This window comes from Phyllostomus hastatus, unplaced genomic scaffold (genome assembly GCF_019186645.2).
Source record: "Phyllostomus hastatus isolate PE091 unplaced genomic scaffold, TTU_PhHast_1.1 phas_contig_58, whole genome shotgun sequence".
NCBI lineage: Eukaryota > Metazoa > Chordata > Mammalia > Chiroptera > Phyllostomidae > Phyllostomus > Phyllostomus hastatus.
Genome location: NW_025333916.1, coordinates 20,642,235 through 20,665,175, shown reverse-complemented (window position 1 = coordinate 20,665,175; position 22,941 = coordinate 20,642,235). Strand labels below are relative to the sequence as shown.

Sequence of the window (22,941 nt, the reverse complement as noted above, 5' to 3'; positions counted from 1 at the left end):
CTCTACACTGTTGAGACTTTATACTCTAAGATAGATACAAACTTATACTTTTCATTAAAATTTTTTTTCAATTTATCTGGTTACTTTTATTTTTTAAATTTTATTTTAATTGTTGTTCAAGTACAGTTTTCTGTCTTTTACTCCTATCCTAGCCCACCGCCCCCCATCCCTCTCCACCTCCCTCCCATTTCCACCCTCCCTAGTTTTTGTCCATGTGCCCTTTATATTTGTTCTTGTAAACCCTTCCCATTCTCCCCTGAAATTCCCTCCCCTCTGGTCACTGTCAGCCTGTCCTCTATTTCAGTGTCTTTGGTTATATTTTGCTTGTTCGTTTGTTTTGTTGTTTAGGTTCCTGTTAAAGATGAGATCATATGGTATTTGCCTTTTACCACCTGGCTTATTTCGCTTAGCATAATGCTTTCCAGTTCCATCCACGCTGTCACAAAGGGTAGGAGCTCCTTCTTTCTTTCTGTTGCATAAATTCCATTCTGTAAATATACAATGGAATTTATGCAATCTAGTTTTTTGATCCATTCCTTTACTGATGGGCACCTAGGTTGCTTCCAGCACTTGGCTATTGTAAATTGTGCTGCTACGAACATTGGTGTGCATAGGTTCTTCTGGATTGGTGTTTCAGGGTTCTTAGGATATAATCCCAGCAGTGGAATTGCTGGGTCAGAAGGCAGGTCCATTTTTAGTTTTCTGAGAAAATTCCATACTGTTTTCCACAGTGGTTGTACCAGTCTGCAATCCCACCAACAGTGTACTAGGGTCCCCTTTTCTCCACAACCTCTCCAACACTTGTTGTTTGTTGCTTTGTTTATGATGGCCATTCTGACCAGTGAGAAGTGGTATCTCATTGTGGTTTTAATATGCATCTCTCTGATAGCTAGCAATACTGAGCATCTTTTCATGTGTCTCTGGATCCTCTGTATGTCCTCCTTGGAGAAGTGTCTGTTCAAGTCCTTTGCCAATTTTTTAATTGGGTTGCTTGTCTTCTTAGAGTGGAGTCGTATGAGTTCTTTATATATTTTGGAAGTTAAACCCTTGTCTGAGGTATCATTGGCAAATATGTTTTCCATACGGTTGGTTCTCTTCTTATTTTAATACTGTTCTCTTTAGCCGTGCAGAAGCATTTTATTTTGATGAGATCCCATTTGTTTATTCTTTCCTTTATGTCCCTTGCTCTAGGGGACATTATCAGTATAAATGTTGCTGTGTGAAATATCTGAGATTTTCCTGCTTATGTTCTCCTCTAGGACTTTAATGGTGTCAGGGCTTGTATTTAAATCTTTTATCCTCCTTGAATTCATTTTTGTGTATGGTGTAAGCTGGTGCTCAAGTTTCATTTTTTTGCATGTAGCTGTCCAGTTCTTCCAACACCATTTGTTGAAGAGGCCATTTTTACTCCATTTTATTAATTTACAAAAATTTAAAAAATTTTATTCATTATCCTATTATAGTTGTCCCAATTTTTCTCCCTTTGCCGCTCTCTACCCAGCACCCCACTCTTCCTCAGGCAATCCCCCCACCATTGTTCATGTCCATGGGTCATGTGTGTAAGTTCTTTGGTTACTCCATTTCCTATACTGTACTTTCCATCCCCATGGCTATTCTGTGACTATCTATTTGTACTTCTTAATCCCCCTGCCTTTTCACCCATTCCCTCACACTCCCCTCCCCTCTGGCAACTAGAAAACCTCTACTATATCCATAATTCTATCTCTGTTCCTGTTTGCTTCATTTGTTTTATAGATTCAATTGTTGATAAATTTGTATTTTTTGCCATTTTCTTGTTCATAGTTTTGATCTTCTTTTTATTAAATAAGTCCCTTTAACCTTTCATATAATAATGGTTTGGTGATGATGCACTCCTTTAGTTTTTTTCTTGTCTGGGAAGCCCTTTAGCTGCCCTCTGATTCTAAATAATAGCTTTGCTGGATAGAGCAATCTTGGCCATAGGTCCCTGCTTTTCATGACGTTGAGTATTTCTTGCCAATCCCTTCTGGTCTGCAAAATTTCTTTTGAAAAGTCAGCTGATAGTCTTATGGGAACTCCCCTGTAGGTAGGTAATTTCTTTCCTCTTGCTGCTTTTAAGATATTTTCTTTATCTTTAACCTTTAGAATTTAATTTCTTTTTTCTTCTTATTGTTCTGATTGGTTGACTTTTTGCTTCCTTATGTTCCAAATCATTGATTTGATTCTTGGCTTCATCCATTCTGCTGTCGTTTCCCTGTAAATTGTTCTTTATTTTAATTAGTGTATACACTTTTTGACTAGTCCTTTATCATGCTGCTGAGATCCTCCCTAAGTTCCTTAGCATCCCTATAATCAGTGTTTTGAACTCTGCATCTGATACATTGCTTATCTATATTTTGTTTAGTTCTTTTTGTGGAGTTTTGATCTGTTTTTCATTTGGGCCATGTTTCTTTGTCTCCTCTTTTTGAAGCCTCCCTACTTCTGTTTCTATGTATTAGGTAGAGCTGCTATGACTCCCTGCCTGGGGCTATGGAACAAGAGGTTCAGGGACTGGGGGACATACTGAAGCCTACTATTGTTTGGTTAATAGGATTTAGAGAGTTGTGAAGCCTGAGCCAAGACCAGTCAATCATATGGAAAAACCACCATTAATGGGTATAAGTTGGGTGGGAGGGAGTCTCCTGGGATCTCCAGGGTGGGGCAAACAGTGTTATCCAGCTTGATAGAGTCTCAGATATGGCACCTGCCTGCCAGCTCCGTGGCTCTGTGTGGGGAGGGCTCAGAAAAGGGTCAATGGGTTCTGCTTTCATTTCTGTCTGGGAGAAAGCTGTCCCCCAGCTCCCACCTTGATGCCACACACTTGAGTTCCTCCCTGTATGTCACTGCTACCCCAGTGCTGGAGTTCAGAGGGAACAAGTCCGAGTAAGTTCCTGTGTGGGTTCTTTAAGGGATACTGCTTGGGATTCTAAAAATTTCTTCCATTGACTGAATCTGCCCTGGTTTTTGGAGCCAGAAGTTATGGGAACTTTTCTTCCTGGCACTGGAACCCTGGGCTGGGCTGGGGCTGGGACTCCTTGCTCCTGAGATATTCCTCCCAAATTTTTATCTACCATGTATGGATGTGATACCAATCCATTCTTGTCTCTGCCTCTCCTACCAGCCTGGATGGATGTGGTTTCTTTAATTCCGTAGTTGTCAGACTTCCATTCAGCTCAATTTCTGATGGTTCTGAGTAATGGCTGTTCTGTATTTTAGTTGTAATTTGATGTGGTTGTGCAAGGAGGCGAGCCATATTTACCTATGCCTCCATCTTGACTTGAAGTCCATACTCATACTTTTCAGATTCTGACACAATAAACTATTATTCTGTCTCAGTTTATATTTACTCTGATATATTGATTCAGCTCTTATTTAACTAAAATAAGGAATGTTCAAATTTAAATTATGTACAAAGTGAGTATCATTAAAAAGCTATACAGACATGGCTTTCTTTAATTCTTACGCTAAGGCAAGTCTACACAACAAACATTTATACAATTTTATAATGTATAAATATATCATTGCCTCTTCTTGAGAGAATTTTTTTCAGGCACTTTAGAAGTAGAAACAATACAAGAAGCATACATGTTAAAGATTGTAAATTTTTTCTCCACATAATCTCATCTGAGTCAAATCTGTTAAAGGCACATTCCAGGGTATTTGTAATTTAGGCACAATTCTTATTGATGTATTATGAAGTAGGAAATGACATATCAATAGATCTATAAAATATGAGCAATACTACAACTATAGTTATAACTATACTATACTGTATCCCAAACTATACTGAATCAAATTCATTTAAAATCAGAGCTACATTAAATTATAAATTCATTTTGACTTACAAGAAAATAAAACCTTTAACCTTTTTTCTAATATATGATCCTAAACACTTTCAAGTTCAGGAGTTTAGTATTTGTCAGTCATCTTTTCATTTTTATACTTACATCCTGTCTGGATTTGACATGGCCAATTCTCCAGTAGAAGAATGTTCTCATCAACTCTATCCTTTCCTTTTGCTTGCCTATGGCATGAGACAAGCTGGAAATCACCTGTAAGCAGCAGTTAAACCAATTATTCTGATGTTGTAGTAACAGCAACTGGTAAAGCGATTTTTCTCATATATCAAAAAATGTACCCTGTCTGCTGTGGCTCAGTGGACTGAGTGCTGGCCTGCGGACTAAAGGATCGCAGGTTCAATTCCCAGTCAGGGCACATGCCTAGGCTGCAGGCCAGGTCCCCAGTAGGGAGCGTGTGAGAGGCAACCACACATTGATGTTTCTCTCCCTCTTTCTCCCTCCCCTTTCTCTAAAAATAAGTAAATAAAATCTTAAAAAAAAAAGCTAGAGGATACCTATGAATCAGTTAACCTCATTATTATCTTAAAAAACCAAAAAACCGCCCAGTATGAATATACTACATATCAATGAATGAAGGGGAAAAAAAGAGAAAAAAAAATCTCATGTGTATCTTGGTAATCACCAAAAAAATTTTATATACACAAAAATGGCAATGGAAAAAAATACAATAAAAAATAAAAATAAATATGAGTTTAAACTAAAATAGGGGGAAAAAAAGAATGAATACCACTGGGGCAAAAGTAGTTTTATAGTTGTTCATATGGAAAATAATACAATAATTACAAAATAATACAAGAATAAACTCTGTGTTTCATGTACTCACAATTGTAAACCTACTTTTGCCCAACCCTGTATGGTCACTGACATTTAATTTTAGAAAAACCACCATACGTTGAAAGTTTTGCTACATACACAAAAAGGTCTTAATTGACTAGAATTGAAATGCAGAGGCCAGATTTTAAACATCTTTCTATTCCCTAAAATACCTTTAGTACCTTTAATAAGATGTTTCTCAACTGTTTAATAATTTTGTTCTGGATTCAATAAACTCAAAAGCAAATAATTGTTACACTTTGATGTACTTCCTCAGTGATATTATTTTTGTTCTTAAAAAAAAAAGCCATGAAATCTTTTAAATCCTAAGATAATACTCACTCTTATAAAGAACCAAGTAACTGAAATAAGCATCTGAAAAAAGGCCACATTAAAGAGAGATTTTGTAAACTGGATTCATTTACTGAGAGACATTTATCCTGGTTCTTTAAATAATTTTCATTTTTTAAAACTGTTACTCTATTACAGTTGTCCCAATTTTTCCCTCTTTGCCCTGTTCCACCCATCCCACCCCCCCACTCCCACAGTCCATCCCCATACTGCTATCCATGCCTGTGGGCCATTCACCCTTGTTCTTTGACTAGTTCCTTCCTCTTTTTTCCATCCTCATCCCCCTCCCGTGACCCCTCTCCTCTGGTAACTGTCAGTCTGTTCCATGTTTCCATGCCTGTGGTTCTATTTTATTCATTAGTTTATCTTGTTCATTAGTTTCCTCTTATAGGTGAGATCATATGGTATTCGTCTTTCACTGTCTGGCTTATTTCACTTAGCATAACATTCTCTAGTTCCATCCATGCTGTCGCAAAAGGTAGGAGTTCATTCTTTCTCTCTGCTGTGTAAGTATTCCATTGTGTAAATGTTTAAAAATGGAGAAGGGCACACATTCTTAGATATTAACATTCTCTTTCTTAAGCTGTATATTGGCACATGGTTATTCACTTCTTTCATTTTCAAAAATTCGATGTATACATACAACTCTTTATGTGTGATACTTTAAAATTTAAAACATTAAACTTCAAATATTAAACTTAGAATATAGTTTTGAGGGCAATAGAAAAATGACTGACATTAATATCTCTTGTTTCAAAAAAGTAAACTATGAAAAAGTTCAATTTTATATTATATCTTGTAATAGCAACAGAAATGTATGTTTTTTTTTTTATCTTGAAAAACCCATAATCTTTGTCTAGTTAATTCTATCTAGTCATAACGTCTGTTTAGAACAGTGAGTGTTGCGTCTGCAGACAAGCAGCTGAAGTCTTTGCTGTGAGTCCTCTTCTCTGAAAGCCACCATCCTCCTGGGGCAGCCACAGATTTGCTGCCCACCTGCTTTGTTTCAGTTGCTGTCTGGAGGCACAAAATTAGCAGACACCTGAACCTGACTCTCGAGTACTTAATGGGCTAACCCAAAGTGAAATAAAAGGTGCTGCTTGTTGCCCTGACTTGTGTGCCTCAGTTGGCTGGAGCATCGTCCTGTACCAGAGGGCTGCAGGTCCGAACCCCAGTCCATCAGGGAGGCAACCAACTGATGTTTCTCTCTCTCCCTTTCCCGCTCTCTAAAAACAATGAAAAAAAAAATGTCCTTGGGTGAGGATTTAAAGTAAGTGTTGTTTATCAATAAAAGAAAAGACTTCATCTGTGAATAAAAACATATTACGGACAGAAGTGAGAAATGTAATATGATCCCTAAAAATGATGGTTTAAAACGTGGATAATGCTGGTTCCCTAAAGTTCTCTTAAGGGCAGTCAGGAAGTAAAAATCAGTGTTCCCACATTTAGCATGCACACTTAAAATTTCAAGCACACCAAAGTTGATTTCGAAGATAATAAATGGCATGACCATAGCATGTTTAATAGGAAAAATAAATCATATATCTATGCATCTCTTTTTCTACCAGTTTCTGAAGCGATCCTCCCCTTGTATCTTGCATGACCTAAAAAAACCACTTCCTGGCATTTATTATTTAATAAGACATCTACTGAATCTTAGTTAAAAAGAAATATAATAAAAGAACACCTCATCTTTTCTCCCAATAGAGATTTCATAGGCTTTTTGCAGCTCCTTCAAGCTGTTGATCTGGTTGCATAGTTGTTTTAAATGTGCCGCATGTTTCTCTTTCTCTTTTTTCATTTCTATACGATGCCAGTCAATAAAATTTAGTCTCCATTTCGTCAGCTCAGATATGACGTTTGTCTGAAAAGTAAAGATACTAATAACTAAGCAGTTTGTTCCTTACTAGTGCTTCCTAAAATGACACTAAAATTTAGAAACATTTAAAAAAAAAATCAGAACAAGCATTCAACATGAGAATTATTTTTTTAAAAATAAAATCACTAATGAAAATGTTTACAAGTTCAACAGTTACAGTTCCTCTTAGTTCACATTCACCATACTAAGGTTATGAAATTTTTCCTATTTTAAGCTACTCTGTATGAAAACTCATAATTTAAAAAAATTCCAGGTCTCAGTCACTAATAAACAGGTCCTTTGTTTATTCAAGGACTTAAATGTCCATATTAAGATGGATCAAGAAAAAAGAAATGTAGGGGCTATGCCCTACCTGAGCCGAAGGACTGAGAAGTTATTCAGGTAGGGAAGGATGGGGGGGACCGCAGGAGTTGGTGCTTTCTTCCCCCAAAGCATTTCTCACAACGGCCACTTTAACAAATTGCTAAGTCTGATCCATTTTCTCCCTACTGACTGGCCTAAGTAAAAGGACCAAATAATCATGTTATCTGAATATAGAACAATATAAAGGGTTGGTCGTACACAATTGCAGTTGACTGACACCATGATTGGAAGCATGAAACCTCTTCCCTTGGGGAAAATGGGGAAAATGGTAGGAACTAAAAGATTTTATCTGGAATTTATAGTTCAAGTAACTGAGAAATATAGATGCCACTGAACTGTCATGACCATTATGTATCCACTCGTGTGAATACTCAGCTTTGTTGTCTCAAACTGCTTCAGAGAAATGATTATTTTCTTAATTATATTTAAATAGAAAAAACCCCCCTGCCATTTCTATAATACTTTGTTTCACTTAAAGGCCACTAACATCACCAAAGTAAGAATCAATTTTCATAGATATATCAGTTATATATGGTGGGAATATAAGAGTGGCTATAAAATGAATATCTGTTGCTAAAATTGGATTTTGTGTTTCATATGAAAGGAGACATTTCCATTAGTCATAGCTACTGTACAGTAAAGGCTCAATGAGTGTCTCAGTTGCACGCAGGCTGAGTCTTTCAAAACCTCTGAGAAATTCAGTAGAATGTTCAAAGCTGTTCCAGCAACTATTTAAAACTATGCTATTAAAGTATGTTTTCTGAACCAGCAGCATCACCTGAGAGCTTATTAGAAATGCATCTCAGGCCCTCGCCAAGCCAAGAAGCTGCAATTCAACAGGATTTCCAGGTGATTTATATGGATGTTAAAGACTGAGAAGCACAGATTTAAGACACTGCACTGATTTTATAAAACTAAAGATAAAAAAAACTTTTTAGTTCAAAGAAAAGAAAAACAATGGAATTAAGAGCAAAACTGTCATGCTAATTCAACAACAGTACCTTAAGGCCCGAACTCCAAAGATCCAGTACACTTTCCACCTTTTGAAGGTTTTCCTCAGAAACAAGAAGGTCACCCACCGCTAGTTCATGAACACCTGCAGGACTAGAATTAGACCCTGCTGTGGAAGAGTCACCTAAAAGATTCGAACTGAAAAAATCTATGACTGGGCGAGAGGACTTCCTTGGTGATGATACTGGTGATGACCCTAGAAATTTAAAAAAAAGTTGTAGCTGTCAAGGCAAATTCAAAATAATCCAAATTAGTCAGGACTTATATTGGAAGACTAGAAGATGTCAGTTACAACAGAGGCTGAGAAAAATGCAGAGAAAAATCATTTCCGAATAATCTGGCTATTTAGAAAAAATTTTTTAAATTTTTTTATTTCATTTTAGGGAGAGGGGAAGGGACAGAGAGTGAGAGCGAAACATCAACAAGTTGCTTTGTGCCTTCTGCAAGGGCCCTGACAGGGGCAGGGCACAGAGCCTGCAACCTGGGCATGTACCCTGACTTGGAATTGAACCAGCAACCTTCAGGTTTGCAACAGGATGCCCAATCAACTGAGCCACGCTGGCCAGGGCTAATCTGGCTATTTTTGAAGACTCTTTCAGCGGTTTTGCTCATTTCTTCTTCTTCTTCTTTTTTTAAAGATTATATTTATTTATTTTTAGAGAGGGAAGGGAGGGGGAGAGAGAGAGAGAGAGAGAGAGAGAGAGACAGACAGACAGACAGACAGACAGAGAGAGAGAGAGAGAGACATCAATGTGCAGTTGCTGGGGGTTATGGCCTACAACTCAGGCATGTACCCTGGCTGGGAATCGAACCTGCGACACTTTGGTTCGCAGCCCATGCTCAATCCACTGAGCTACACCAGCCAGGGCGGTTTTGCCCATTTCATGATGGGTGATTTATGAGGGCACCTGTCCATACCACGCTAAGTGTTCAGCAGTTTTTGACCAAAAACGGCATGACCCTGTGCCCCACCCTCCCTATTCATCCAATCCTGCCCTGAGTAATTTTTTGTTTCCCCAAATGAAAAAAAAGGACTCAAAGGGAAATATTTTGCCAATGTGGAAAAGGTGAAGAAAAAAAAACAACAGAAGCACTAAAAGGCATCAAAATTGATGAATTCAGTAACTGGGGCAGTGGAAAAATGTCTCAATAGGTGTATTGCATCAAATGGAGGGTACCTTAAAGGTGACTGAAGTTTAAACATGTAAGAATAAATATACAATACAGTATTTTATAAGTAAATTCTGTTTTTTGGGGGGTCTCCCCTCGTATATCCTCTTCCAGCCCAAGCTGACTCCATTATCATCTGTGTAATCATATCAACATGTTCTAAGTGCTTTGTATGTTTCTATAATAAAAATGTTATAAGAATTCGCTCTTGTAATACATGCTACACTAAAAGAAGGGTATTATTATCTCCATTCTACTGATGAAGAAACTGAGATTCAGAAAGGGTTAAATAATTGACCAAGGTCAGAGTGGCTGTATGTAGGTCATTATTACTTTCTGTCAAACATTGAGGTGGGTTTTAACACCACTAAATTCAACCCTATGAGTAGAGAAGAGACCGGTAATGTACTTCATCAGATACTCAACTGTAAGGTACCCTTTTTGCCTCTGACACATAGATGAGAAATATAACATTTATATATTTAAATAAAATACACACACTTCCATTACCTGCTCATATACATGGGGGATGGGAATGGGGGTGAGAGCCAGAGCCAGAAAGAGAACAGGTATCTATCTTTAAAAAGTATAAAATAGAAAAGTCACTGTTTTATCATACATGTATGTTGGAATTAGAGGTGATTCATCATCATTTCTTACATATCACACTTTTGTTATGAGGTTCCTACAACTAAGACTGAAGGGTTTTTTTCTCATCCTTACAAAATGACTCAAAGATAAATCTACTATAGAACTTGTTACTTCAAAGAAAATCTTTCAAGATGTTTTAAAAAAATGATTAGGAAAATAATTACCTAATATATATGTTTTGCCAAAAAAAAAAAATACATCAACAGATGTTTCAAGCTAGTTAAACTAAGAACCACTACCTAGGCACTTCCAGTCAGGATGGCTACAGAGGTGAACACAGCTTGTCTCATATAACCACATCAAAATTACAACTAAAATATAGAAGAGCCATCACTCAGAACCATCAGATATCAAGGTGAATGGAAGTCTGACAACCATGGAATTAAAGAAACCACGTCCATTCAGACTGGTAGGAGGGGTGGAGAAGTGGAGCAGGCTGGTCCCAGAACCATGTGTGGTCGATAAAAATTTGGGAGGGATATCTCAGGAGCAAGGAGTCCCAACTCCACACCAGGGACCCCAACCCAGGGTGCCAGTGCCAGGAAGAAAAGTCCCCACAACTCCTGGCTGCAAAAACCAGGGCAGATTGAGTCGGTGGAAGAAACTTCTAGAGCCCCAAGCAGTTCCTCCTAAAGAACCCACACAGGGACTTACTTAGACTCACTCCCTCTGAGCTCCAGCACTGGGGAAACAGCTTGAAAGGCACCAGTGGCATATGAGAGGAACTGAAGTGTCTGGAATCAAGGTGAGAACTGGGAGACAGTTTTTTCCCAGACAAAAAGGAGGGCAAAGGCCATTGTCTCTTTTCTGAGTTCTCCCCGACAGAGCTGCAGAGCCAGCAGGCAGGTGCCATATCTGAAACTCCATCAAGCTGGCTAACACTGTTTGCCCCACCCTGCAGATCCCCTGAGACCCAGTTGGACCCTGTCCAACTTACGGGCCCATCCAAACTGTTAATTATGTCTTTTCCATATGATGGCTGGTCTTGGATCAAGCTTCACAACTTCCTAAATCCTATCAAATAAGCAACAGCAGGCCTCAGTATGTCCCCAGCCCCTGTGCCTCTTGCTAAGTGTCCCCAGGCCTGGCTGTAGTAGCAGCCAGCTGAAATTCACAACTTGGCTTTGCCTAGGAATCTCTAAGACCAGCACAAGTAGCAGCCACTTTTACTTTTAGTGACCTTGGCCTGCACCACCCAGGAAATCCCAGAGATTGTGCAGCCATTGGACACCTGCCGACCATGTCACAGCACCACCACTCTGCCTCTGTACAGATGGTCCTCCACAAAGGGCAGAGGTTGGTGGTCAGTGGTCAGAGCCAGTCCTTGCAGCTGACAGGCCTGGGTAAATCCCTCCCATTAACCTATCAACAACAATCATGGCTCAAAGAGAAGGGTGTACTCAGCCCGCATGAAGGGCACACCTCAAGTACACAGCTTGGATGATAGGGGAGGCCATGCCACTGGACCCTACAGGACACCTACTACATTAGGCCAAACTACCAAGACATGGAGTCAAAGCAGCTCTATCTAATACATAGAAACAAACACAAGGAGGCTACTAAACGAGGAGACAAAGACACATGGCCCAAATGAAAGAACAGATCAAAACTTCAGAAAAAGAACTAAACGAAATGGAGATAAGCAATCTATCAGATGCAGAGTTCAAAGCACTGATTATAAGGATGCTTAAGGAACTTAGTGAGGACCTCAACAACATAAAAAAGATCCAGTCAGAAATGAAGGATACACTAATTGAAATAAAGAACAATTTACAGGGAAACAATAGTAAAGTGGATGAAGATGAAAATTAAATCAATGATTTGGAATATAGGAAGTAAAAAAGAACCAATCAGAACAACAAGAAAAAAGAATGCAAAACAAACAAACAAACAAAACGAGGATAGTGTAAGCAGCCTCTGGGAAAACTTCAAGCATTTCACCATTTGCATCATAGGGGTGCAAGTAGGAGAAGAGAAAGAGCAAGAAACTGGAAATCTACTGGAGAAAACAATGAAAGAAAACTTCCTTAATTTGGTGAAGGGAATAGACATGTAAGCCCAGGAAGCACAGAGAGTCCCTAACAAGATGGATCCAAAGAGGCCCACTCCAAGACACATCATAGTTAAAATTCCAAAGGTTAAAGATAAAGAGAGAATCCTAAAAGCAGCAAGAGGAAAAAAGTTAGTTACCTACAGGGGAGTTCTCATAAGACAGCTGATTTCTCAGAAGAAGCTTTGTAGGCTTGAATTCACTGGCAAGAAAATCTCAAAGTCATGAAAAGCAGAGACCTACAGCCAAGATTGTTCTACCCAGCAAATCTATCATTTATAATCAAGGGCATATAAAGAGCTTCCCAGACAAGCAAAAAACTAAAGGAGTTCACCATCACCAAACCATTTTATATGAAATGTTAAAGAGATTTATTTAAGAAAAATAAGTTCAAAACTATGAACAAGAAAATGGCAAAAAATACAAATTTATCAACAATTGAATCTAAAAAAACAACTAAGCAGACAAGAAGAATAGAGACAGCATCATGGATACAGTGAGAGTGTTGATGGTTGCCATGTGGGAGGGGAGTGCAGGTAAATGGGTGAAAAGGGGATTAAGTACAAATAGGTAGTTACTGAATAGCCATGGGGATATAAGATATAGTAAAGGAAATGGAGTAACCGAAGAACTTATACACATGGCCCATGGACATGAGCTACGGTGTGGGGACTGCCCTAGGGATTAGGGGGTCCTGGGCAGATGGGGGCAAAAAGGGAAAAACTGGGACAACTATAATAGCAAAATCAATAAAATATGATTTAAAAGCATAAATAAAATAAAAGAAACACTACCTATATATTCTGAAGATGGTTTAGGAACTCAGTAAGATGGAATGACATCAAGTTACATGAATTGTCTCTTTTAGTAGATTTTACCAACTAGATCTGCATTCATGGGAAAAACAATAGGCTCTGCTTTTTTTCCCCTTTCTTTCTTTTTAAACCCTCACCTGAGGATATGTGTTTTAGAGAGGAAAGCAGAGAGAGGCAGAGAGAGAGACAGAGAGAGAAATATTGATGTGCTGGAGAAACATCAATATATTGTCTCCCATATGTGCCCCGAGCAGGGATGGAACCTGCAACCTAGGTTATGTACCCTGACTGGGGATCGAACAGCAACATTTTGGTGCATGGGATGCTGCTCCACCTACAGAGCCTACCTGGCCAGGGCTTTTATCTATCTATCTATCTATCTATCTATTTTTAAATATTCACCTTTAAAAAAATAGAAGCATGTAACTTAAGAACTTGGCCTCTTCCAGACAGTAGCCTGAGTTAATCTCTGAAAATAATTTGCTAATCACTTGACTTAGAAAACCCTACAAAGTCATGCAAATCAAGACACTCAAATCTTTGAGTTTACTTTAAGAGCACTTGTGAAACTGCCAGGCCATCAAGAGTATGCACATCCGAAAAGCCCCCAAGCATCTGAAGGATGGCACTGTACAGAAGCAATGTGTGGCATTCTGTTGATACAATGGTGGAGTTGGTAGGTGTGCCCAGGCCAAACAGTGGGGATGGACACAGTGTCAATGGATCAAAAAGAGTGCTAAATTTTTGCTGCACATGCTTACAAATGAAGAGAGTAATGCTGACCTTAAGGCTTTAGATGTAGATTCTCTGGTCATTGAGCACATTCAGGTGAAGAAAGCTCCCAAGATGTGGCACAGAACTCAGAGCTCCTAGGCGGATTAGCCCATATATGAGCTCTCCCTACCACACTGAGATGATCCTTACTGAAAATGAACAGATTGTCCTCAACCAGAAGTGGAGGTTGCACAGGAAAACTCAGAAGGCCCCTCGGAGATTACATTGCCCGAGCCCTCTATTTACAAGTGAGGAAACTAAAGGATAGAGGCATTTCTTATGTAGTGGCTTAAATGACCCCTAAGTTAAATAACACTGAATCACATAGTTTGAAAAGTGTTCTATTTATTACATTAATTACTCTACTTCAAAGAAAGTTTCAAACTGGTGCCAGGATGCTTTTGAAACCACTGTAACACTTGCTAATCTCTCAACAAAGAAAAAGCAGACTTCAGGTTGAACACACCATCAAAGATATTCAACCAAACTTTAGTAACTTTGTTTTAGATTCACTTATTTTTACCATTGCTTTCTATTTGTGACAAATGTATATTTGTTTTATGTTACCAATAATAACATATGTGAATTTTTCTTTTAAAATAAATTTAAGGTAAAAATAAACATATCTGAAGAAAAGCATGTGAATGATAGAACAGGTGGTGTAAAGGGAGGATGAAAATCACTAAGTTGGTACACTTAATTGGGAAATGATGCACAGGTTTAGGACAAAATTTTAGTTGGTCAAACTAGCTGGTATCCCATTGAACCTTTAAAAATATTTGCCCTTAATCAGCAGATTTAAGAAAGGATATCACACACTATAATACATAAACCTGTCTTAACTGTATTATTTTGAATCTTGTGAAATTATTTTAAATAATATTACCCAATAAATGAGTAACAATAGCATTTTAAAATCCTGCCAATAAGTATTTCACTAAAATTATTTCTCTTACTACATAGATGATATTCATCAAACCACAAAGTGTTGATATTAATAAAAAAACAAGCTAAGGGAAAGTTGTACCTTCTGTCCTTGGATGATTTATAATATTTACATCATGTCCTTTTCCAACTTCCATCCTTGCTTCTCTCTCTGCAGGGCTATTTCCTACTGAAAAGAAAAAGGTGTTTTTAAAACCTTAAACCAAAGCACTCTTAAATAAAATGCCTGATCACACACACCTAATCTAAGAAGGTGAGGTACATAAGTAAAATTTTAGAACAAGAAATATACAACATGCTGGGGTCATAGGCATGTTAACACAAAGAACAAGGATAAAGAAAAGACTCTCAAACTGGAAGAAGTGTTGTTATGTCATTAATAAGCTCAATTTCATCCACCGAATATGGTGAAAGAGAATTCAGTCTACTATGGCTTTCAGTTCACACTAAGAGAATCAGTGGCTGAATGACATTAGAACTTAGAAAAGACTATGCTGCCTAATAACACTGATACTTCCAGGGGCCCGCTGCTTTTCATTAGCTGCAATCGAAGTAAAGTGATACTGCTCCCTTCAAAACAGGGACTTCCTTACTGCCATCTCAGGAACCTTTAGTCAATACACGGTGAAAAGGAAACCAGGAAAAACCTCACAAGAATAACTTTGCCAACTTTGACACACTGCACTTACACCAAGCAATGGCAGTACTATGAATAGAGAATGGGATGGTAAATTTACATAGTCTACTCTAACCAAGTCTGTGTGTGAAGCAGGATCATCTTTAGATACATTCACTGAATATTGTATGTTTAGGTCCCAAGTCCTTTTTGATAAAGGCAAAGCTTAATGAAATACTAATTTACATGCTAGAAAGAACAGGGTCTTAAATCCCAAATGGCCTTGAAAGGTTGCAGAGTTGGAGCAAGGAAGGGTCTCCCACATTGTGCCACTGGGAACAACAGTACAGTAGTACAGTAGCCAACGGAAAAGAAAACAAGCTTTTGGTGACCACCTTTGGAGCAGAAGTTCAGGAGGCTGACACAGTTGCCTGCGTCCATTTGTAAGACAGTACACAGGACTTTGGGTTTGCTCAGCACGAGCTCCATCCTGAGGTGCCATTGTAATCAAAACATCATCAAGATCACTGATACTAAATAAATAAATCTAAGGGTCATATCACTTCAAGATCAATAAAATTTGGGTAGAAAATATTCAGTATTAGAATGTTTCAGTGGTAGAGTAAATATATTTACTTTACAACTATGATCTATTTATTGATTCAATGCAATAGGCCAAAGATTGAGAAGCAATGAAAACTTCACATCTACAGAGGGAGAAGGACTGCAGACACTAGGGCTGAGACTTACCAGAAACTGAGGAGCCTGTTGATACAGCTGTGTCATCTGCCTTCAAGGAGGGAACCTTAAAGTTACACCTATTGTTGTTTAACTGCCTATTATCAGGGCTGTTTTATAAGGGCTTTCTGTACCCTTATTCAGAGCAAGTTGTTTGGGATCTGTACTTGACTGAATAAGGAACACATAAGTAAAAGGAGTGTCACCCTCCTTTTTCAACCTTTACTCATCGATCAACACACATCCTGATTTGAATTAGTTCTCAACACTGTCACTGACATAGTCCCAAGATTGTGGTGATAATCCAAATAGTCCTTTGTGCCCACATAAAGACTGCTAACAAAGCCTTAGCACATGGTTCATAAACTTAAGGGGTTCTGAGGGCTACCTATGGACCATCTTTAATTTGAGAGATTGGGCATTTATTTTCCAAGATAGTAATGGCAAACTACCATTGAAGCAAGTATAGAGACACAACATACCGCACTAGGAGACATGCAATGTTGCTTTAACTTTATTACTTTTCATAAAAGTAATAATCAAAAGAAGTTCATATAAAAATCCAGCTGTCCTATAAGAGCCAAGAATAACTATTAAAATGTAAAATGTTTCCCCAGATAATAGTGATACACACCATTGACTGAGAAGAATAACTGGAGAGGCATTCTCACAATCATACGTCAATAACATTAATAAGCTCAAATAACATCTTAAATTAAGAGATATTGAAAAATATACATAACCTTGATTATGAAGAATATCATCAATTATAGTAGGAAATCTAACATCTGTCATCACTTCTCCCTTAGAATGAGATGGCTGTGAAGCACGTGATTCAATATTCGGAGTCACTATAGCATAACGAAGCAGTTCTTCATACTCTTCCTATGAGAAACCAGTAATAAACAATGTTTTATAGCACTGCTGCAATGGACACTCAGGCAAAAGAAGAAAGGTGGTACATATTTATTGTGTATAAAAGTGTATAGCTATTTTATTTTTAACATCATTTTTGTTATTTATATTTTGAAATGTTTTCAATAATGGAACATGGGTAGGCGTTCAACTGTAGTCAAGAACCAGTAGGGTTACTAAGGGTTACTAAGGGTTGAGGGTTACTAAGAAACAGAATCTTAGTTGGGCTGACATTCCAAGCAGATAACCAATAACACAAAATGATTTCTGGCACGTCTAGAACATCCTTCCCTGTCCCTCTATTAAATTCTACTCTAGAGGTTTAGTCTTTTGATGTAAAGCTTTGTCTCCCGACAACAACAACTTGAGATCTTATAGGGTGTTGATATTTTAGTAATAAAGTGTTCTAGACCCAACAATTACAATGTATGGGTTTTCCCCACCACCAACGAGCAATTCTTGGACATCAGTTGGGTGTCACACAATTCAGCTCACTTCTGACACTATCTACCAGAGACAGCATCAGATCACACAGGTCAAGGGCTCAGCCCCACAAGACTGCTCACCCCACCCCCAACTTCAGATCCCCAGTGCTTCTAACAGACCAGCTAGCTATGTATCAGTGGTTCTAATGATGCCTTCCTCAGGTTCAATTAATTTCGAGTGGCTCACAAAACGCAAACATTTCACTAGGTTACCAGTATATTATAAAAGGATATAACTCAGAAACAGCCAGATAGAGTTGAGGCATAGGGCAAGGAATGGGGAATGGGCATGGAAGGTCCACACCAGCCACGTAGCACCTTCACGTGCTCACCAACCAAGAAGCTTCCTGAATTCTTTTTTGGGTTTCCATGGAGGCTCCATTACGTAGGCATGATTGATTAAATTGTGGCCATTGGTGACTGAACTCAATTCCAGACCCTCTCTCTTCCTGGGAGGTTGGGGGTTAGGGGGAAGGACTGAAAGTTCCAACTAATTGCACCGTTGGTTCCTCTGGCATCCAGCCCCGCCTGGAGGTGAGGGTTCAAAAATCACCTGATAACAAAAGGCACCTTTATCATTCTCATCACTTAAGAAATTCCAATGGCTTTAGGAATTCTGTGCCAGAAATCAGGATGAAGATCAAATCAAATATTTATTTCTTATTATAAATCATAATATCACAAGTATACATGAGTTAATCGGTTCCTTCTTGGAAGAAGTTCAGATAGAGCAGAGAGGAAGGGGACAGGAAAGCACTGTCACCTAAAGAGACAGCACTGAGTGGGAGAGCTGCCACCCACAGGGAAGGCACGGAGAAAACATCTGTCACAATCCACATGTTTTTACCTGTAAATAATCACAGATATTTTAAAAATAGCTCCCCATTTTTTAAACTGTAATTTCAATTACAGGAACACACTTGTTTCATAAAATATTTTTCTAAAGCTTTTCTATATTATAGTGTCAATAAGAACTTGCTCTACTTAACATACTTTCCTCTTAAGTGATATAAATATAAAACTCAAGATATACCATGTCAGTATTCTCTCAAAATCTACTCTAGAAATCTGGATCCATATTTTTGATGATAGAACTTTTAGAAATAAAGCATTTCATGTAAAATCTATACCTTCTGTAGTCAATTCATCTGTCACTGTCCACATCCTGGGCAGCAGAATGTGCTAAACGTTGTGGCAACAGGGACCGGAACCTAGAGTAGAACACTAAGGAATCCAGGCCCCAGAACTCTGGGTGGTGTGATATTGTATTAATTGGCATGAAAGTGAAAGCAGCATTCATAAAAGATAGCTACACTAAGAAAATGTCAAGAAAGAAAAGTTTCTTGACATTTCCAGCTTTTTCTCCTTGTGTGTGTTTGAAGCCTTTGTACAGAGTGAAAATAATTATTTTCTGAAAGGTTAAAACAACGTAAGGTATTTCCCAAAATTCATAAAGTAATTCTCGAGGTTTGATATACTTTGATATACATTATACATTATATTACACATTACAATTATAAATATAAATGGCATGAATGAATGGAAGAGGATTCCTGGTTTTCCCTTGCATTATTACTTGTTGAAAAAAAGCTAGGGCCTGTTTAGACACGTTTTCCCACCTGCAGGTCTGAAGAGACTGAGCTGCCTCGGTTGGAGTCGTTCTGCGTCACTAGAAGGGAGCACTTCTCCTCGTCTGATGACATGCTGCGTAAATACTGTGAAACATATGTAAACTTTAGTTTTTTCCCCATAATATTTAAACTAAAATAAAATGTTTTATATAGAGATGGAATCCATCCTAACCTATAAACAATAATTGTGACATGTTAAAATCATTCTGGGTTAGAAAAAATAGTTAAAGACTCAATTCCCAAAATTAGCGCGTGTATAAGGGAGCAAAGGAGATGAAACAAATACATGAAAGGTTAAAGAAAAATGGAGGCTCCTCAGGAAAATCTGCATTCGAGCCCGTAGAGAATAATGGATTGTGATCTATTCAACAATGTGTGTCAACCTGAGTGCTGTGCGCTTTCTTTGAAGACACAGAACCAAGGAGAATGAATAATCTGTGCTAATTCCTTGCCTGGGAAACTTATCTTTTGGAAGTATTATTTTAAGAAAAGCATGTCTATACAAAACAACAGATTCGAATACACACATAGACAAATTATTGAAATCCTTAACCCCCCCAAAAAGTACTTTTAGTAACAAGTAAATAAATTATTTAAAAGACAAGCAGTGAGTATTCAAACTACCTGAATACTAGTAACATGTAAGACATTGGTGAGGAAGTAAGATGAGGAGTCCTCAAGGACTTTAGAATGTATAGAGAGGGCCAGCGACTGATGAAAAAAGTGCTGTTAGATCCTGAAACAACAGAGGTGCAAGGGAAGGAGGGAGGAGTAGCCACCTCCCCTGGGGTGAGATCATGATGGTGTGAAGCAGTAGAAATGGACCCACAGAAAATTTTATAGAGAAGAGAACCCTGGTGCTGAGACCTGAAGGGCAGACGGAAGCTACCAGGATGTGCCAGGCAGTAGAGCAGCATAAGCAGACACACGGAGGCATGGACATGTGTGCTGAGAACATAAGCAGTTTATAAGGCTGAAGCAAAGGGTGCAAAGCAAGGCTTAGCTAAGGATGAAATAGGCACACATTAGGAATAGCCAGATTGTGGAAAGTCATGATTATGTCATGTTAAAAAGTTTGGTCTTTATTTTAATGAAGATATTAAAGTGTTTTAAATGAGTGATAACCAGATCACACTTGTCTTTTAGAAAGAGCACTCTGCCAACTTTCAGGGTGAATTGGAGAGTTGGGGTCCTGAAAAAACAGAGATCTATTGAGAGCTGAATGCAGCAGTCTGAGAACTAAGTGTTCCCTCTGGCAGTAATCCAGGAAAGAAATGAGGCCCTTAATGTAGGCGTCAGCAGTGGGAGGTGGATGGAGGGTTTGACTATGAGACAGCTGTGTTATGGCCATGAGAATGACAGATCATGATCAGTAATTAGTTAAGGGGTTAAAGGGGAGAATTGTTGATGGCTTCCAGATGTCTGGCTTGAGTAACTAGATGAATGGTAGTGCCACGCACCAAGGCAAAAAATGTAGGATGATGAACAAGTTGGGAGGAAGAACAGTGGGTTCAATATCAGATGTTTTGGGTGCCAGGCACCTATGAGGCACTGAGGTGAAGCTGCAGGTGTGCAGTATATGGCCGCACCCATTATGCTGTGTACCACTCCACGGACTGCCACTAACCATGGATGTGATGTGAATGGTGCTTCTTGGAGTTAAGCAGTGTGGGAGCCCTGCACTGAAACTTTAGTTGGAGATACAGTTTGAGGAATTGTCAGCCAATGGGAAATGCTGAAAAAAGAAGAGGATAAGATTACCTATGAAAAGGAGTATGAGAAAGAGATCTTACTCTGAAGCCATATACCCAAATTGTATGCAATATTTTTTAGTATAAATGCACACATGTAGTTTTCTAGGAAGAGGACTCCCTATCTTCCAATATGTGTTTAGAGGGAACTACACCCCTAAGAAAATTAAGGATCACTACCACAGTGAGAAGAGGTTAAAGCCAGAACCACTAACATTTAAAGGGGGAAGAGAATAGCCAGCAAAGAAGACTAAACAGGAAGCAGACTGGTAGAACTTTCAGAAAGAATGGCCCCACAAAAGCTTCAAGAAGGGAGAAGTAAGAATCACATGGCAAAGAAAGAATAAACCTGGAGAGAGTCCCTTGAATTCCGAAATCGGGAAGTTGCTATGGTATTTGCCTGAACAATTTCAGTGGAAAGTAGAGCAGGTCTCAATCACAGTGGGCTAAAAAATAAGTGAGAGATGGGTAAATTGAAGGAGAAAGTGCTATACAGAAGAAACATGGGTGGGGGTTAGATTGTGGAAATGTTACTTCAACTTTATTCAATGGGTATCACTGAGTATACACATGATAAGTAAACTAAATCTCAGCATGACTATCTTTAGTTAAGCCAATTAGGGAGGATAAAATAAGCACATACATCTCAGCAAGGAATGGCAGTTTCTCAGGACTTCAAATCCACCACTGTGGTAACTTGGTCCATTTGTTTTCATTCATTTCTTCTTTTAGGATGTGTCTGCTGATCAATTAGGTATAGGAGTGGGGGTGGGGTGAGGCTGATTATTAAAATAAAACAAAACAAATGAACGGAAAAGTATGACTGGCCTTAAAAAGAGTTTTTAAATATAGATACTGCAGACACAAAACAACTATTATACTTTTGGAAAATATGCTCTAAATCTTCCAGCTGTTCTCTGATGCCAACAAAGTAAGATAGTTTATTTAAAACTCTGCAAAGTAGCATTTTCCTTAGTGCTTCTAGGTTCAGAAACAAAGGAGGAAAATGAATCTTGCTTTACTAGGTGACAGATGTATATCATTTCACTAAATTTCATCCTTCTCTAACCCAACAAATCAGAAACCAGGAGACAGAAAGTTCTGAATGTTTTTCTATTGCCAGAGAAATAAAATATAGCTTGGTAATGACCTGGCTGATGGAGAAAGAGCGTTCCGGGAACTCAAAAGTAACCCCTAAGAGGTAAGGTAGAGTGAATTAAGGTGCAAGCTGGCGGCAGGGTGACATCCCTGCGCCCATTCATGGATCCTACGTGCAGACAAGAAAAGAGAGCCCAACAGCCGTTCCCCACGCCAAGGACTAGAAGCAGAGGGACAAAGCAGTTGCGAGTAAGCAGAGAGGGTAGTTCTCTTGGGTCACCTTCCTACCCACCCCTGTTTTAATCAAATTCTTACTTAAAAGCAATAAAGAGTTACACATGGTTGTCCTTCCCCTTACGTTTTAAATGACCAGAGTCTACGGCGACCTTAATTGCTATACTCCAGGCACTCCTTCCTCCTGTCCTCTCTTCTCGACGCTTCGGAGAGGAAAAGCTCTCGACCTTGCTGCCCCGCAGAACAGCAGGAAGGCCCGCGTCCGGGGGAAGATGCTCCCAGCCCCGTCTTGTATGAGCCTCGAGAGCGAAAATCCGGGCCAAGGAACTTTAAATCCCACTCCACTGCCTCCGCCAGGGGTGCGGGGTCGACCAGGGGCGCAGCTGCCCACCGTCGCGGCTCTGCACAAACCCAAACTTCTGCGTCCTCGTCTGCTCTCCGAGTCACCGCTAAAGCCACAGCCAGTACATGGGCTTCCTTAGCAGCAACCTGACAGTTTCAAACTGCAGAAAGGAATTAAGGACGGCCCTGAGCATTGGTCTCGAGCTTCAGCAACCTACCGTGTGATTGGTCAGAGGGCTAGGGGCGGGGTTCTAGACCAGGCGGGGTGAAACCGAAATTAGGTTACTAAGGAGAGCCCCGCCCCCTGCGCCCGCTTGGTTCCCCACCCCCCAGGAGGCGGGGCTGAAGGAGCCCAGCCTTCCGTCTGGGGAGAGCATGCTCAGTTCAGTTCTGCGGCTGCAGACTGGGAGGTGACTTCTGATACGGGATTT

At 39.1% G+C, this 22,941-nt stretch overlaps 1 protein-coding gene across 9 annotated transcripts in view; it reads right to left on the bottom strand.

The window, feature by feature from the left end:
- The window catches only part of POC5 (POC5 centriolar protein), a 38,287-nt gene extending 15,847 nt beyond the window's left edge, over positions 1-22,440 (bottom strand). For 2 of the 9 annotated variants that reach the window (XM_045848225.1, XM_045848229.1), the window contains exons 1-7: positions 22,321-22,440; positions 19,074-19,169; positions 16,798-16,939; positions 14,783-14,869; positions 8,286-8,491; positions 6,730-6,906; positions 3,966-4,070 (exon numbers count right to left, since the gene is read on the bottom strand). In XM_045848225.1, coding sequence (XP_045704181.1) covers positions 3,966-4,070; positions 6,730-6,906; positions 8,286-8,491; positions 14,783-14,869; positions 16,798-16,939; positions 19,074-19,157 — 801 coding nt within the window. In that variant the 5' untranslated portion in view covers positions 19,158-19,169; positions 22,321-22,440. Of the gene's footprint in view, positions 1-3,965; positions 4,071-6,729; positions 6,907-8,285; positions 8,492-14,782; positions 14,870-16,797; positions 16,940-19,073; positions 19,170-21,479; positions 21,616-22,292 lie in introns of all 9 variants that reach the window. The other 7 variants (XM_045848221.1, XM_045848227.1, XM_045848226.1 and 4 more) reach the window with 5 other exon arrangements.
- Between the last annotated feature and the right edge of the window lie 501 nt (positions 22,441-22,941).